This window comes from Rattus rattus, chromosome 9, assembly GCF_011064425.1.
Source record: "Rattus rattus isolate New Zealand chromosome 9, Rrattus_CSIRO_v1, whole genome shotgun sequence".
Classification (NCBI taxonomy): Eukaryota; Metazoa; Chordata; class Mammalia; order Rodentia; family Muridae; genus Rattus; species Rattus rattus.
The window spans coordinates 87,290,474-87,309,262 of record NC_046162.1 but is presented as its reverse complement, the minus strand read 5'-3'; the positions used below and the strand labels follow the sequence as shown (position 1 = coordinate 87,309,262).

Below are 18,789 nucleotides of genomic sequence, written 5' to 3'. Positions count from 1 at the left end.
AAGCAGCACCTCTGTTACAGCAGTTGCCCCCCTGAATGACGCATGCGAGCGATAAGCAGTAACACTATTCTCAGGAGGCCAGGCACTCTGCTAGATGAGAAATCTGCCGCCAGTGTCAGGAGAAGCTGCAGCTGAACACAGAGCTCGGGTCTCAGAACTCCAAGCTCACGCCATAGGGAGGCTCCTTGTGAGGCTGTTGTTCATGGGGACAGAGCCTGTGCTGAAACCTGGAGAATGGATAAGGAATTTTTAACAACTTTAAAAAGTCCCTACACTGGCAATAGTCTATAATAGACTTTTGTTTATTAAAATCAAACCATCTTCCATCATAATTTTAAGTTGCGAGTGGATGATAGAAAATGAAATCCAGTTGAATCTTCTCATTTGTTGAATGGCTGGAAACAACTTTAACTGTACAGTCTTTATGTATTTAGAGAACTTTGAAGTTTCGATACAGAACAGGTAACCTCTTTGTAATCCCTCTGTTCTTGTTATTCTGAAAAAAATCTTCACACAAAGCTTTAATGAACATTAGACGTTCGAGTTCAAGAGAAGGTTGGGATTTTCCTGAGCTGGACTAAGGTCATGTGTGGATTTACTTACACTACTCTCCTGCTTTGCTCCAGCTTTGTTTTATAAGATAGGACTTTTTATTTTTTACTTTTTAAATGCATGGCTTATAATATGAAATTATTTAAATGCAGGCTTTATAATATGAAAATCATTACATATTGAAATAAAACTTGAGGGTTTGGGGTATAGCCTACTGGTATAGCTCTGCCTGTCACGTTCAAGGCCTGGGGTTAAATTTCCACCACCACCACCACCACCCCCCCAACAAAGAAAACCAAATCCGCACACAGCAGGTAGTACAGATGCTTAGCACAGCCCTCTGAGCCCGAGTGTGGAAAGACACAGCCGTGGGCTCGGCTGCATCCCAGGGGCAGAACTCTTGCTCACATGCACAAAACACTGCACCCTTTCATAGTGAGAATAATGCCTCAGAGTTGGAGGGATAGCTTTTACTCTTTTCTGTTTCAAAGCCTGTCTGTTTTCTGGTAGAATTCATACTGCACTGAGTGTCTGCAGGAATATTATCCGTGTCTGCAGGAATATTATCCATGTGCATTATCCTAAAATGTTCTGCTTCTGTCTTTGTGGAATTCCATAAAAAAAGAATGTTGGTTTTTTGTTTGTTTTCTGAAATATGTCTTCCTTAGCATCCCTGTAGGTGCCAACTGTAGATGTTATAGAATAAGTTTCTTTCGGAATCAAGGTGCACAGAGTGAAAATCATGGGTGTGTGTAATGAAAACGTGCCTGGCCTAAACTCATTTTTACTTTTATTAATGTTTTTGTGTTACTTTGAGATAAATTCTCTATGTTGCCCAGTCTGGCCTTGAACTCCCAGTCCTACCTGAGTGTCCTGAGTAGCTGGGGTTACAGTTGTACATCATTGCACCTGGCTTTGTTGCCCCTCTTGTTTGATTTCAGGGAAGCCTGGTTTAAGGGAAAGTATTGATAAGGTTAGTCATTAGTCTTAGTACTTTAAAAAAGAAAACCCAGTTAGAACTTGGGTTTGCTGACGAATATCACTAGGTTCTATCATAGTTTGGAAACTAAGAAAAATATCGACTAATCATTTTTGAAAGTACCTTGGCTTAGTAGGCTCCTTTGTTTCCAAGAACCATTCAAAGAATTGGAGGCTAAATACTCATAGTCTATTGCTTTCACTGACAATATCTGCCTCTTCTGTATATGACCACTTCCATAATGGACTATGTAGAGATAGCCTCTGTGCTCAGTGACCTGTCCTTCTGTCAAGCACCTCAACAGCCACATGTCTTCCTTTTGTTCACATAAGGTTGGATAACATACTGGCCAGTACACAGACACAGCTGTGTCTCTACTTGATTTGCAATTTATAGTTAATGAAGTTTTTATGCTGTCACTAGGGCTTCTATAGCATACTAGTCTGTGGTGTTGGAAATTATTATCTGAGGATTTACTTGGTACAATGTATATTAAATATGTTTTAAAGGGCCTTTTTAAATTATTTAGTTGGGGCGGGAGTGAGGGAGAGGAGAGGGAGAGGGAGAGAGGAGGGTCTTTGTGACCTCCGTGGCCAGTAGAGTAACAGTCTGTGAGAGGCGAAAAGTAAGACAGTTCTGTTCAAAGTGACTCAGTAGCTGGTGTTCTGAGTAATTTATTTTAGGTGTATTTAAGCAGCACAATTTGGTGAAAACTTTGCTGGTGATCAATAACTCAATTCCATGTGCACAATTAAGCATACATAAATCTTGAGGAACAAAGTAAACTAAAGATCAGACAGGACTGCATTAAAACCACATATGACACTTTCTATAAAGATAGGATTGATAGATTGACTGAGGGAAAAGCTCCTGGTAAGAGCTAAGGAGGATCCAGTATGGCCACACAGACAACGCAAAGGTCACCAGGCTATTAATTCTGTCAGCTGTCAGCCTTCTGGGTGGACAACAGGTTGTGCATCCCTTCCTTTGAAGGAAGTGTATGTTTGACCTTCCTTTTAAGAAATCCTGTGTGTTTAACCTTCCTGCTTTTCCTAGGCTTTTCTGTGAGCACAAGAACCTTTTTGCCTCTTTCAGTGTGGATGTGCACATAGAGGAACCTGAAAACAATTTGCAGAAGTTGGTTGTCTCCTTTCACCTGTGGGTCCTAGAGACCTGACTCAGGCTGTGTGTGGCAGGTGTCCTTACTTGCTGCACCATTGCTAGCCCCTGTCTTCAGGTCTAACAGCCACTGGAGGAATAGCTTATCGGCAGAACTCTTACCCGGTGTGTGTAAATCCCCTGGGTTCAATTTCTTGAACTTTAGAAAATAAGGAAAGTTTAACAATAAGCTCTCACAGCAGGCAGGAGGTTCCCTTCCTCCACTGCACCCCTGAGCATTAATGTTATGACATTTAAGATGTGACAGCTGCAGTCCCCCAGTCCTGGCAGGGTACGGGTAGCTGTCACTGAAAAGGAAGAGAGGTATTCCCGTGCTGTGTGTGTGTTGTGTAGGGTTTGCACAACTGCCACGGTAAGAGTTTGGCATTTGGAGGGCTGGAGAGATGGCTCGGTGCTGGAAAGCACTGGAGGCTCTTACCAAGGACCCAGACTCAGTTCTCCGCACCCACTGGAGGCCCAACAGTCCGTAACCAGGGAATCTGATGCCCGCTTTTGACCCCTGTGGGTGCCATGGACCCATGTGATACACATCTATACATGCAGGCAAAGCACTCACACACATAAAATAAAAATAAATCATATTAAGTTTAGCATATGGAAAAGTGACCTGTCTCTAGACTGAAAGGCCTGTGAAATTATTGATGGCTGTTTTTGGCCATCAGTACTATAATGGCTAAATGACACTGTATAAAGGAATTTTATTAAAGGCTAACTAGAGGAAGAAAAAGGCGAATGTTTGTAGTGAAGGTGTCTGGAGAGTCACGGGGTTGTTCGCTGTACTAGTATCACTTATTAGTCAAAGCCATAGTTTGGCAAAAAGATGTCATAGAAGTTCCTAGTTTATTTTCCTTCCATAAAGTGTTTTTGTTTGTTTGTTTGTTTGTTTGTTTGATTTAAATAAGAACTTGGGGCTGCATACATAGCTCAGTGGTAGAACTTGGGCCCTGGGTTTAATCTGCAGCACCACTTTGGGGGCAGGAGAGGGGAGCCACTTTGAGCAAGAACAGAGACATATATCTTGACATTATTTTCTCTTGACCTGAAGTTCCTTGTAAGGCATGCGGCTCATAGGACTGAACATTGCTTGGCTGTTGTTTAACCCTCTTTCTTTAAGCTCACATTTCCAGTCTGAAAGAATATACATTCATAATTGTCTAAGCTGAGAAGCTGAAGTCCTGACAGAACCTTATGTGTCCTAACCATATCCTTCTCTCTTCTTACATCATTGACTCCATTTGTTCCTCTGCCCCTTCCCCAGGCTCAGGGCTGCCAGTAAGTCTGCTGCTACTCTGAAACCTTTAAATTGGCCATCTTCTTGTCTGGAGTATGTATGCCCTCCCAACTTCTATCTACGTGGTTTATTTGCTTCATTCAGGGCTCTGCCAAAATAGATTCTTTAAGTAAAGTCTAACTCCACCGCTGCTCCAGTCCCTTGACCTTTTTTCTTCCTGTGCTACTTACTACATTTTAAATACATGTTTTTCCCTCTCACCTCCTTCCCCACTCTGATGAGAGCAAACTTTAGAAGAGCAGCAGTTACTGCCCCCACACTCACAACACCTCAGTGCCTAGAACAGTGCCAAACAACAGAGTAGTAAATATTTGTTATCAGTGACCTTTTTCCCATTTAGAAATGTCAGATTCCTCCAGTTCTTGAACAGTATCCAGCAAGACCAACTCTTCATCTTAGCAGGGTCTCCCCCTATAATCTCTGCCTGTCGCTCGGTAGTCCAACAGCCATTTGTGGAGGGGAGGTAATCCTAAGCCTAAATTTAATCTCAGACCATCACAGGTTCCTGTCCGTGGGAGGGAACAGGAAAGGAACCATTGCTTTCAAGCACATGGATACATCCCAAGATTGGAGGTGAGGAGACAAATAGAACATCTTCTGACATTTGGAGAAGTTCTGTGTCACTAACCTATGCCTATACACCTTCAGAATAAAATCACACTGCCAGCCCTAAGTTATTTATGTTGTAAGAGCTCAAGACTACCTTTATTAGTGTTTCTAGGGTAAATCTGGAAGCTCAAGCTCAGAGTAAATAAAAAAGTTCAAGGATTCTTTCTAAGTGCCTTAGAAAAACCAGAGTGATCATTTCTTATACCTGCAGGAAATACAACTAAACAAGACATTTTCACTGAGAGACTAAAATGTAGCTTGCTTGCCTTTCATAACCCAAATAAAGGCAAAGAAGTCTGTGAAAGAGACAATGCACAGAGAGGTGGGAGGACATTGAATAGAAAGTTAAGATGGGCATGATAGCTCTTGTCTGTAATCCCAGCACTGAGAAGGTGGAAATGAGAGGACCACCGAGAGGCCAGCCTGGACTACCTACTCAAACCCCACCTCTAAAACCAAGTCAAGGTAAAATGACACAGTTGTTCACTTTACCTGCTCCTTCATTTATTTGCTTTAAGGACAATTTGCTTGTAAGGATTTCAGAGCTAGGCATGGTGGCACACACCTTTAATCCTAGCACTTGGGGAACAGAGATGGGTGGATCAACGTAAGTTTGAAGCTGGCCTGGTCTACATAGTGAGTTCCAGGCCAGTTAGGGATGCATAGAAAAGAAAACAGTTTCTTCAGATAATGATCAAACAGTCTACCTTTTGCCTTTAAAAGAAAAATTCTGATTCTAGGTTTGTCTTTGCATGTAATCAGAAAGTTTACACTAGTAAGGAAAAATAGGTATGATTATAAATTAAGAGATATGGGCTACAGAGGTTGAAATTCCTAAGCTGAACTTCATGGGAATGAATTGTCACCTAGCTGGCTGTTCTTACACTATAGATAGTGTTGGGACTTTGAGGGTTAGTTTAGCCTGTCCCCTGCTGTTCAGAGAGCTTCTGTAAAGGCTATAGGTAGGCTACTTGGATCTGATTTAAATTGCAATAAGAATTTCAGACCTTGGCTAGAGAGACAGTGATTAAGAGTGCTTGCCCTGCTTCTTCAGAGAACCAAAGTTTGGTTTCTAGGACCTAAACCAGGAGGCTTACAACTATCTGTAACTCCAGCTCCAGGACATCTGACACTCTTCCAGGCCCTACAGGCACCTGTATGCATGTGTGCATGTACACATAAGTAAAAAGTAAAGATAAATCTTTAAGAGTTGTAGAACTTGATTGTAGTAGTTCTAATGGTCCTGTGCTTTGGGCTTCTTTCATAGACAGCCTTGGATTCATTCTTGTGTGCCTCTACCCAAGTCAGAATTCTGACAGTTTAATCTCTCATTGAAACCAATGTCTGTCTGCTTTACAACCTTAATCTACTCCTTGACATTTTTGGAATCTAATCTAACCCATGGTCTAAATGACTTGAGAACTTTGAGACTAGATTAAGAAGCTCTCCTGGCAGAAAGAGAACTTACAGAAGACACATTTCTGTTTTTATCTCCTCTTCAAACCTAAAAAGAGATTGGCTCCTAAGAATTTGTTGTATTTTTAAAATCCAGTAATAATTTGTCCACTGGAGAATTTTGAGTTCTAGGAGTTATGAAAGAGGAGGTACGTATTCAAAGCTTCCATTTCTGTCAAAACTACAGGCACTGAAGTGCATGTCATTGCCCATAGGGGCTTTTACCTAGGGACCTGGAACACTGTTTCTGTCAGGAGAGGAAGCTGACATACTTGCCCTGTGTGGGGTTCCTGTTCACATACTCTTGACAGTGGATAACGCCCCACCATCTCCAGAGAACCAACAAGGAGAGCCTTTAACTAGGACACCCAGCAGTTTGGTTTGAGCCCTACTCGGCTCACATGAGTCCTCCTCACCTAGCAGATGGTCAAAGAAAGAATAGAACAAGAACTGTCTGCAAATCAGCATTGGACTAGAGATTAATTAGAATTTGATGAGAAGTAAACTGCTCTTTTCTGTACAGACTTCCGTGTTTCTGCTATGTTTTTTATTGTGCCTAGATACTGTCAGATGAGGCAGATAGCTCTGCTTCATCAGGATATCTCTGAGGATCTCCCATAATTGATTGGTCAACAGGCCTTGAAATGGAAGGCAATATTTAAACTTTAGACAGACGATAATTTTGGCATTAATTAAGAATGAAGAAAGCTGTAGGTCAATTGAACTCCTGCAGCTAACAGGAAGGGCCGTTTCTGCCCAAGTCTCAGATGCTGCATCTCACACTTAGAGTCTGTGCCATTAAAAACCTGTCACTCTGAGCCATTCCCCTAGGATCTGTTGACTAGGTTGTGGGGTGCTTTAAAAACACCTCTGAATCATCACTCCTCAGAGAACTGGAGATGGTTGGCGTCACTGCTCGGTCCTAACTTGGACTGGTCTGCAAATAATCTCTCCAAAAGCTAAATGCAGAAAAGGAATAAAAAGAGAAATTATTCTCCAGAGACTTGGAAAGGTCACTTGTGACGTCACAGAGTAAATAAGATAATCTGGAAGGTGAGCCCTATACTGCTCACTTGGTTTTGGTTTGGTCTGTATCTTGTTTGGTTACCTGTGGTGAGGGGTGTGGTAAGAGGCCTCATCTGCCAGAGTTCAGACTGAGTTCATTTCAGACCTTTTTATAGTGCTTTTAAATACACTGGAACACAGTTAGAATATTAATTTAGCCTGTTCATCTCCAGCTGTGCCACCATAAAGAGGCTGCAGCTACTGCAGTAGGCTTCCTATACTAGGAAAAGAAAGTAATTGTGGGGTACAGGCTGACGCTGACAGGCTACTCTTTCCCCAGCAGCCCCTGAAAGTAACTTTAAAAAACATTATTATTGTTATTAAGCATTTTTAGCTCACTTTTGTGTTTCAGAGAGGCTTGCAATAATCCTGTCTATTTACTCTTCCTGTTGATGTCCTGAGAAGGAAGCAGGTTCATAGTGCCATGGCCACATGTTGCACATGGTATATGCCAGAGCAGCAGGCAGCCCTCTCCTTGTACCGTCTGTGCTCTGCTTTGGGAAGTCCTAGGGCTGAAGCTGAAGCAGGCGTACTATGCCTTTGTTCAGTGGATCCATTTTTCATTTTCATTTGGGAGTGTGGTTATTGTGAGTCTTACACTCTTTGAACGGCATTAATTTTTCATCATGCATATTTACATAGGTGAAATGAACATTAACTGCTTATGAGCTAGATAGTGATATTTTCAGTGCTGTGTCTTGTTTTTTTAAGGCATGGTCTTGCTGTGTAGCCCAAGCTGGCCTGTGGCCTTGAACTCCTGCTCCCAGCTCTTGAGGACTGAGATTATCGGCATTTCCATTATATCTGCTTTTGACATTTTGGAACTGGATCTTGCTATCTTTCTATTCGGTCTATAGTGCCCTCATACTTACCATCCTCTTGCCCCAGTACCTGGGATTATAGGCATGTACCAACGTACATGGCCACAGAGATAACTTTCTGTTTTTATTTGTATCTATTTTTTATGCCAGTTTCAACTCACTCAACTTTAAGAACCACCAATTGGCCTTGCTAAGGGTACTTGACTTTTGTTGTTGTTTTATTTTTTGAGATAGGGTCTTTCTATGTAGCCCTGGTTGTTCTGGAACTTGCTATGTTGACCATTCCCTACCTTTGTTTCCTGAGTTCTAGGATTAAAGGTGTGTATCACCATGCCTAGCACTGAGGATACTTAAAGCTAAAGCCTATACAATGAAAGTACTTAGAAGCCAGAAACAAGCAGATAGATCTCTCTGAGTTCAAGGTCAATAAGTCTCAGGCCAGGCAAGGTTATACAGTGAGAGAATGCCTTAAAGACAGACGATGGATGGATGGATGGATGGATGGATGGATGGATGGACGGACGGACGGACGGACGGACGGACACCTTTAGTCAGAGGTAAAAGAAGATACATATTTTCATATTAAAACATATACATGTATTATGAAATTTATTCAGTAGAACTTCAAAGGAATTGCATCCTTATCATAGGCTAATTCATATTAGAATAATTTTTACCTTTCCTATTTTCTCCTAGTAAGCATGCATGCTTTACCCCTCTGTTAAGGAGCATACACTAGGAGGCTGAGAAGTGCTCTATTTGCAGAACCTTTAAACTAAGTTCATATCTTGTCTAAACCAAAAGGGGGTCAAAAAGCTTTGAGTAGAGGGGTAGACATTAGCTCAGCAGTTGAAAGCCCTTGCTGCACGTGTGGAGGACCTGAGTTCAGCACCCACATCTGGCAGCTCACAACTGCATCTCATAAGTGTAACTGCCTCTACCAGGGGATTGGGCACCTGTTCTAATGTGCCACGTGCTTGCACACACACACACACACACACACACACACACACACACACACACACACTTTTTTTTGTTAAATGATGATAATTTTTTATAATCATTCTTACGTAGTACCTACCCAACAACACTCCTATGAATATGGGTACTAGAAAACATAGTAAACAAAAGACAAAAATTCCTTCAAATAATTCATGCTCCTTAGAGGGGTACAACCAAGCCAACAAATAAAGTTAAAAAGAGAAATAAAAAGCATGTGGGACAGGAAAGAGGACAGTGAAAAAAATCAGCTAAAGCAAGGATCTATCTGTGGCTCCTGGGGCTGTACAGGGATGGGGTTTCTATCATAATACTTGGTCTGGAAGACCTGCCTGCCTAAGATTAACCGTGATGAGAGAGCTGTGAGGAGGCAGTTAACCATGCAGATGTCAGGAGGAAGAGTGTTCCACAGAAGAAACAGCAAGGACAAAAGCACAGAATTAGATGTGTGCCCTGTGCAAAGAACAGCCCTTATCTGGAACTGCCAAGAGGAGCCGTCACCGCATGAGTGGAGAGAGCACATTATAGGCAGTTCATTCTGAATGGGATGGGGCCAGCGAAGGTTTGCGCAGAGAAGTACTTGCCGGACAGTGTATGTTTTATATCCTTCTGGCTACTGTGTTAAAATAAACTGGAGAAGGTAAATAAACGTGTGAAGGGGAGTTGCAGGTGGATGGGTGGAGACACAAGCAGAAATAGGAAGATCCTAAAAGGTTCTGTATTTTATGTATTGAGTTTGAAATGATAGCAGGGGCAGGAGAAAGAGAGAGCTCAGTGTTAAAGAGTAAGGTATGCTCTTTCAGAAAACCCAAGTTTGATTCCCAACACCCATGTTAAGTGGCTTACAAGCTCCTGTAACTCCAGTGCCTCTGGCCATTATGAGCACACACACAAATGTGCACAAAACCACACACAGATACACATATGTACATAGTGTTTTAAATTTATCTTTCAAAACAATGATAACATGAAGATGGGCTTGAGAGTGATCCCAGCACTTGGAAGGCAAAAGTTAAGAGAGCAGAACAGGGCTACACAATTAGCCCCCCTACCACCATCATCCTATAGAAAGGTTTTGTTTTTGTTTTGTTTAAATTTTAATGGATTATACCTGTCTCTGTAGGAGTCAGAGACAGAAAGATCTGAGCCACATTATAAGATTGTGTTTTTAAAACAATAAAGGCCTGGGGTGTAGTTCCATCTTGGAGCACTTGCCTACCATATGAAAGGCTCTACATTCAATGTCCAACACCCTAAAGAAAAGGAAGCGGAAGAAGGTGGGAGGGGGAGAAGAAGATAGGTTCTAGGGCTTGCTCCTGAAGCAGCGCAGTACCCAACATTCACGTGGTGACCCACAACAATGTGTAACTCCAGTTCCAGGGATCCAACTCCCTCTTCTGACTTCTGCAGGCACCAGACATTACCATGGTACACAAACGTGTGTGCAGGTGAATAATCTCAAAGAGGAGACAGGCTCTGTTTACACTCAAAGATGGTTGGCATATCCATGGGCATTTAGCTTGCTCTTTTGTTTATTTGGTTGGTTTTTTATTTTTATTTTATTTGATTGATTGATTGCTTGAGATAGGATCTCACTATACACAAACACACACACACACACACACACACACACACACACACACACACTTGGCTGGCCTGAAACTGACTATGTGGACCAGGCCGACCTCAGACTCAGAGATCTATCTGCCTCTGCCTCCCAGATGCTGGGATTAAAGATGTGTCTCACCATGCCTGGCTAGTATCTAGCATCCTTTAGGATATAGTCTACTACCTTAAAGTGCTAGATAATATTTTGGTTCTGATTTCAAACTTAAAATATCACCACCATCTAACTTGGACTCCTACACCTCACCCTGGGCCTCATTGGGAGTGTGTGTTCCTGAGAGAGCTTTGTTCTGAATATGAATGAAGTGCATAATAGAGGGGACCCAGTGAACAGACTGGCGCTGTGGTCCATCTGTGTACTGCCCTTCCCTTAAGCCCATCCAGCAAAGATTGATGGGCCCAGGCCGCGTGCTGGTCAAAGTGAAATGCCCTGTACTCTCAGCTCACTGTAGCAGTAGTGACCCTGTGTAAATAATAAGTTTGTATCTGCACTGTAGTGTGCATTGGGTGCTGTGAGGGGGCTTTTAGGGCTTTCTGAAAATTTAAGACTGAGCTAGTCTTACAGTTAAACAAAGCTTAAGGAAAAGAATGTATCAAGCAGAAAGAACAGAATGTGAAAAGTACAGAGCTGTGAATTTCAGTATTGGGGAACAAGAAGTAATTTGGATATGGTTGAAATGAAGGAAATAGCCGGGAGAGGTAGACAGGAGGCAGATCCAAGAGAACACTGACTCCTGAGATGAACACAGTTCTTCCCCATGGTAAGAGTTTGAAAACTGCAAAGTACAAATTTTGAAAGCTAATATAAAAGATTAAAACATTTCCCCTGAAAGTAACCTGTGCAGTTGCTCCCAAAAGATGTTCCCTTACCTAGCCACAGTTGAAAGAGGCATTTCCCTTAAGCAGACAGTTTGCCAGTAAGCCCTTTAAAACTCTGATTCCTATGGAGCGTATAGTAATAGTAAAATCTGTGTGATCTAATGTGGGTATCCTTAATTACTTAAAAAAAAGTCTCAATAAAAAATCAAAAGAGGGTTGGGGATTTAGCTCAGTGGTAGAGCGCTTGCCTAGCAAACGCAAGGCCCTGGGTTCGGTCCCCAGCTCCGAAAAAAAGAAAAAGAAAAAAAAAAATCAAAAGAAATGGAGATGGTGAAAGCAGTTTCTTGGCGTCTTACGTTCCTCACAGTGCTTGCGAGTTAGCATTCTGTGTGCTTAGCAAACACAAACTCTTCTTTATGACAGCCCTGGGAATAATGCCTCTGACTCTTTGTGGACAGGAAATTAATCTGAGTACTACTTGCCCCTAAGTCACACAGCAAGCACATGTCAAAGTTAGAATTCGAAGTCAGTAGTTCTGGCTCCCAAGACTCTGCCAGCACTGTCTGCTGCCTTTGATTAGAGGCAGAATACTTCACATTCTAGAGCAGACATTTTGGGGCAGTGTAATGTGTGTCACAGTGTCAGGGGGTTCCTGGCCTTTTTAGGAGGTCCAGATTTAGCCGGCTAAACTCCAGGAACATTTGTGACTTTCATTGCAGTCAGACTTTGATGGAACAGGCATCTCAGAAAGACAAATGTTTATGGACTCACTCGGGCTTCTTAGAAGGCACTGCTGTAAATTAGTGGTCATTCTAGACACTGTTTCCGGATGGAGAAGTTGTAATTCTTTCATATAGAGCAGATCCCTAGTGTCCATTGTGAAAAACCTGTCCGGATGGTTCTGATAAAAGCTTTAGTTAAGACCCACTATCCCTGTGGAGATAAGCATCTTATTTTCTCTATTTTTAGTTCGTTCACAAAAGCTTGGAATGTGGTGAGTACCAGTAAATGTTTAAACTGATGGCACGTTGTGAGAGCTGACTGCGTTGTATTCAGAATGAGGGTAATGACAGTCATTAGTATTCACGAAACCCTCCGTGGCCAGCCAATTCCATTTCCCCAAGTCTCAGTTGGAAATGTGCTTCACAGAGCCAGGCACTGCCTTGAGACCTAAGGTGAAGAGTGTCCTTTTCTCACATTCTGCTGCCGAGAATCGGGTGGGTTTAAGTGTAGCTCTCTTCCAGAAGCGCACGGCTGCTCTACCCTCTGAAAGCGGTGCTTCAGCGGTGCTTCAGCGGTGCTGTAAGAGCCTCACGTCCCTTTCCTGACATTCCTTACCCTGCCTTAACCTACCAGTCTCTGAGAACCAGGCTGTGTGCTGGAGGTCAGAGACTTCTGGGCTTGGGGATTGGAAGGCCAGAAGCACAGCTCAATAAGAAAGTGATTGAAGGAGTTCTGAGAGATCAGAGAGACTGTTTTCAAGAAGGGACACCCAGGAGGGGAGGAAGCAAAGGTGCTAGTTACCTTCAGAAAAGGAGCTGGTGAGAAATTGGGGACTGCAAAGGAGCTTCCTCTATCACATAGCCACAGTTTTGATGAAGAGACAGGTACCTAGTTTGGATAGGAAAGAAGGGATGATGGGTGATCAGTGCCCCTCCGTCTGCCCCATCAGAGAAACTTTGTGCAGTAGATGGGAATTAGGACAGAGAGCCACAACCAGACAGTGGGCAAAGAACGAGAGAGAGGCTTTGGAGCACTGAGTCCTAAATGGGATGTCTCCATCAAATTCCGTCCCTGAAGATCAGGGCTCTACGTGGAAGAGGATTACAGTTGTAAAATCCAGCACTAGTGGGTGACTAGGGAACGGTATCTTCCAGATACTAAGGACTGGTGCATGCATGAACTCAAAGGATGTGGCATCATGCACAAGACCTGCACAGGTTCAAGCCATCACATGTCCCAGCACTTGAGGGTAAATGGACCAGAGTTCTTCTCCCAGCCAAAAGGCTGTTTGCAAAGGGCAAACTCAGTTTTCTCCAGGGGAGTGCCATTGGCTATATCAGGTAGGCCCATGCTCAGGAGTAGTCAGCGGACATACAACTCTGGTATTTTTGTGGGCTTTTGTTGCATTTTGCTTTGTTTGGCTTTTTGTGTGTATGTGGGTGGATGGGGCCTTATTGGTCTTTTGCTTATTTGTTTTGATTTTCATTTTTGTGAGGTTTTGTGTTTCTTGGCTTTTTTATTTTTGTTTCTTGTTTGTTGTTTCTGTTTCGTTTTTTGAAAGAGAAGTTGGGTAGGTAGGGAGGTTGGAAGGCTCTAGGTACACACTTTTTTTTTTTTTTTTTTTTTACTTTTCGTTTGTTTAGTTTTGTCTTTTGCAATAGGGTCTCTGTAACACCGGTTGGCTTGAACTCACATTATCCCTTCTGCATCAGCCACTTCTACTAGTTTCTTTTACTTTTTAAGAGCAAAGTGAGAAGGAAATAGGCTTGGATAGTGATCATAGACCTCACCCAGAGGAACACTTTCCTGCAGTACAGGGACCGTGGTGAGGAAGTCATCGGTGGCAGAGTGCAGCGGAGTATTGGAGCAGCTCTCTCTCTGCCCACCTTCCATGCCCTGGACCCTGCTGTAGGACTGCCTGCTCCCCCACGCTTTCATTATTGTTGTCTCCCAAATGAAGTATCTGCGGTGAGACCATAGCCCAGCAGTTTGTGTTGTGGGAAGAAAGCTCATCTGTTGCCTTTAATGCTTTTCCTTAGAACCACCAGGTTTACCAGTGCTCGAGCTTGCATTGTGCTAGGACCTGGGAAGTAGGCTTATCAAACCCATCTCTTGGAAAAGTTAAGAGGCATCTGTGGCCTCTAGTTTTTGTGGAAAAAAAGAAAAAAACATAATGTAGATTGATTTGAACACAGACAAACGAGTTTGAATCTTGGTGTAGTCTTTATGACCTGGTGTTCCTTTTCCCTCCTTTAGTTTCCTTATCTATAAAACCAGAAGGGAATGATGCCTGCTTTGTTAGAATAGTTATGAAAAAGAATAGAAATGTTATGCAGAGGAGGCTGGAGGACCTGAATTTCATCCTTAGAACCTATGTAGAAATTCAAGATGTGGCACGTGCATCACGCAAGTGGAGACCGGGTAGCCTCATTGGTGAGTTCTAGACCAGTGAAAGGCCCTGTCTCAGAGGAGGTAGACAGGGCTTAGAGTATGATACCCAAAAGATGCCCTCTGACCTCTGCATAGTCATCATAGTTTCCATGTGCACCCGGAATCACTCAAGAATTTCAAGTTTTTTAAAGTTGAAAAGACACTACTACAGAGCTTATCGTTTGTCTAGAGCAGCGGTTCTCGGCCTTCCTAACACTGTGACCCTTTAATACAGTTCCTCATGACCCCTACCATAAAAATGTTTTCGTTGCTACTTCAGAACTGTTACTTTGCTACTGTTATGAATAGATGTAAAACCCTGTGAAAGGGTCCTTCAGCCTCCAAAGGGGTGGAGACTCCAGGTTGAGGATCACTGGTCCTAGAGGGTATGCACAGATGGGCTTCCTGGAGACAGTTCTCACACGTAGTCACAGTTCCATGTTGGTGAGTGGGGAGGGGTGTGCTTTGCAGGCTGTGGGCTGCTGTGTATTGATTGGGAGGCCTGCACTGGCTGACATGGGAAGCAGATTTCTAGACACACACACCTGCTCTCTCCTCCTACCCGGCTCCTCATTGATGTCCACATTTTTCCACTTTGCTTTCCTGCCAGGTGGCTGTTAAAAACAATATTGATGTCTTCTACTTCAGCTGCCTCATCCCACTCAATGTGCTTTTTGTAGAAGATGGCAAAATGGGTAAGTGTGTCCTCCTGTCCTGCTAAATATACCTGCGGCCATTATCCGAATGGCAGGCACAGCATAGCCCTAGAAGTACAGACCATTGTGAAATTTAAAATGAGATTAGTATATTCTAGTACCCCAATAAATAGTTGATCATTGGGGTTCTTACTCTGCCACCCCAAATTTCAGTACTGCTCACTTAGCTGACTGACTCAACCCCCTCACCCAAACACAAGATGAGAGGGTCAGCTTCACTATGTATTATCTGTCTGGTGGTAGGCAAGATGCTCATTAGACTTTGTGTTTTAGTTTCTACATTTGCAAAATGGAAGTCGTTTTTATAATGAGTTAGTGAGATGGTGTGTACATTTAGCACTTAGTCTACACTGTTTATACTAAGTTAAGTATTCAGTAGTTTGTAGTAACCATTAGTCTCCTATACTACCCAAGATAGCTATTGACTCTCCCTTTCCTTACTTAAGAAACCACCATCCGTCCATGACACCTACTACCAGCACTTGAGGCAAAGGTAGGCAGGTCTCTGAGTTTGAGGCCAGCCTGGTCCACAGAGTGAGTTCCAGACAGCCAGACTACACCGAGAGACCCTGTCTCAAAAAACAGAAAGAAAGAAAAGGAAGGAAGGAAGGAAAGAGAATAAAGAAAGAAAGGAAGGGAGGGAAAGAAAGAAAGAGAAGGAAGGAAAGAAAAGAAAGGAAAGGAAATGTGCCCAAAGTCAGCCCTAGGAATATAAAGAGCCAAAACTAAACTCTTTCCTGCAAACTTCCAGTGTGTGTCTGTCCAATCCAGAAAGGCCTAGTGTGCATCACATACTTATCCTAGCCCGTCCTAGCATGTCAGAGGGAACTGGTGGAAGGCATCAGGAGACAGTACTGACGCATCGCCCTTCTCCCTTCCCACATAGAACGCCAGGTCTTCCTTGCGACGTGGAAGGATATTCCCAATGAAAATGAGCTCCAATTTCAGATTAAGGAGTGTCATTTAAACGCTGGTAAGTAGTGGCTGTGCGTTCACTCTCGGCTTAGTGAAATTAAATATTTAAACTTCTTCCTGTGCCTACTTCTTTCTCACATTTAACATGGGTGTGGTGGATTGCATGTTAAATGCATTATTTGCAAATCGCTGAGGTACACACCTGTAGTCTAACAACTTAGGCTGAGGCATGAGAATTACAAGTTCCAGGCCAGTTTTGCCTATATAATGAGCCCATCTCTTTAAAATACACACACGCGCATGCACACACACACACACACACACACACACACACACACACACACACACACACACACGGTGGTACATGCCTTTAATCCCAGCACTTGAGTCAGAGACAGGTAGTCTCTGTGAGTTCTAATCCAGCTTTTAAGTCTACTTAGTAAGTCCCAGGCTAACAAGCATTGTTCATTGTTCTCTCTCAATACAAAGGGAAAAAAAAGAAAGAAATGGGATATTTTGATGTAAGGCACTAAATTACTTACAGGCTACAAGAACCAATAAATTAAAAAATAAAATGAACAAATGAATAAACTAGCCCTAACTTACACAAAAGCCTCTTAGCATCACAAAATGTAGAAAAATATGAAACAGCCATAAGCCATAACTGACCCATGTACTTCACTCGTCTTTCCATACTAGACGTAACCGTCAGTCATATTACTTAAAAATCCTCAGCACCAAGTAAGTGAAGTGATAAATGTGGACAGTCACCTTCCTAAGACTTGAGAAGACTAGTCCATCTCTTGTATCTGCATTTGGCTTTGGAGGAAATGCTGTAGTTAGTATTCCATTTATAAATGAAGTACATATTGTGGTTGATTAGAGCCTAGCTGATAACCTTTATTTTTACTCCCTTTCATCTGCTTTCATATAATACTAACCTTTTTAATCAGCATTCATTCCTAAACCGCTTTGTAGTTAATTTTGTAGCTATAGTAAAATGGGAAAAGGTAACCTAAGAGGAGAGACAGCGGTGCTGACCTTCAGTCTTTCTTTCCCTTCCTCATTTGCCCCTGGGCCCTCCTCCCCTCACCCCCCACCCTGAATAGTGATGCCTCCTCACGGGTTTTCTCTGGTGTGGCTGGAGCAGAGCACAGTACAGAGAAGAAAAGAGTTCTCGTGTCCTCTCTCCGCAACTTTCTGTACTTCATCTTACTTTTTGGGTCTCTGTGTTGTGTTTCTCTTCTGTATTCAGACAGACCTTTGCATATAGGGCTTTTGAAATCCAACTGGGGGAGGGGGGCAAAAAAGAGGTCCAACTCAATGGTTATCTATCTTCCTGTGCTGGCTCTTAAATTCACTGATCCAGTCGGGCCTCCGCCGAGACAGTCAGGAGGCTAAATGCTTGCTTGAAGCCTCAGGCATAAAAGACAGACAGCCTGGCATCCTTTAAGGATAAATACTTTAGACAGAGCTTGCCTGTGGTGGGGTTACCTCACATCTTCTCCACCCCTGGAAAGGGGTTTGAGAGAGACTCTTACAGTTTCTGTTCCTATTAATGAGCTGATTGTCTTCATCTCGTGAGTTTCAATTGGCCAGTGATACTATCTGTCTCTTCCTCTGAAGTTCACTGGTCAGTTAACGGTGAACTGCATTTGGTGAGCACAGCTTTCCACAGAACGGACCATTGCTCTGGAAGTGGAAAGCCTCACCTGTAGAGTTCGTGTGCTGGTGCCAAATCCAGTGTGTGCCCCATGAGAGAGTCAACTTTGTACCCCATTGTACCGGAGACTTGCCCTGGGCTAACCACCATCCTGTGCCAGTTGATCCAACAGTGCATACCTGAGAATACCTGTTAATTAATGAAAGGTGGGGAAGTTTCCCTATAGTAATTAAAGTTAGAAAATGCAGCATATGGCATGTCTCTGTGTATTCACACACTGAAAGCTCTGATAAGTCCCACATTAGAAAAACCTGTCTGACTCAGTGTTGAATGAACTTCCTGGCTTGTAAGAACTACAGACCGCAAGTGCTCACAGCTAACATCCAGTGGAACACCCGTCCTTTCCTCAGAGAGTAGGAGATAGCCAGACACAGTTTTGGTTTCAGGGATCTTGTGGGAAAAGGATAAAAAAGGAATTTGGTTGACCAAGGACTTTAGTCTGGCTTGCCAAAATACTAGAAAGGAATTCATACTGCGCCAAAGCATGTGGCCTTCCTCCCAGGGAGGCCGCTTCCTCTGATGTAGTTCTCACAGCTGACTCGGTTCTGAAAACCACCCTGGCCTCACGCCAGTTCCTCCTGCGCATGTGCTCCAGATGCTATTGAACTGGTTTCCTGGTGGCACACATCTTGGCAATGGAGCACATGGAGCATAAAAACAGCCAGTTTGTCTTTTCTAGATGACCAAGGTCATTTTCCATGCCAAATCACTGCTAATTTCGCAAGACCACTTTCTTTGGCTAATCCCTTCTAACTCTTCCTTGTCTCCACCCTGAGGTATGGAGTGCCTTGGCCTTTACATCTCCTCCCAGTCTTGAGTCTATTAGCAGGAGCCTTTGCAGGTTTGGTGCCTTCTGATTCAACACCCTGTGTCTAGCTGAGATCTAA

The 18,789-nt window shown here is 43.1% G+C and overlaps 1 protein-coding gene across 5 annotated transcripts in view; it reads left to right on the top strand.

The window, feature by feature from the left end:
- Ap2b1 (adaptor related protein complex 2 subunit beta 1) overlaps positions 1-18,789 on the top strand; it is a 105,437-nt gene that overhangs the window by 75,238 nt on the left and 11,410 nt on the right. For all 5 annotated transcript variants that reach the window (XM_032912741.1, XM_032912740.1, XM_032912739.1 and 2 more), the window contains 2 exons: positions 15,159-15,243; positions 16,151-16,237. In XM_032912741.1, the coding sequence (XP_032768632.1) occupies positions 15,159-15,243; positions 16,151-16,237 (172 nt within the window). The remainder of the gene's footprint in view (positions 1-15,158; positions 15,244-16,150; positions 16,238-18,789) is intronic.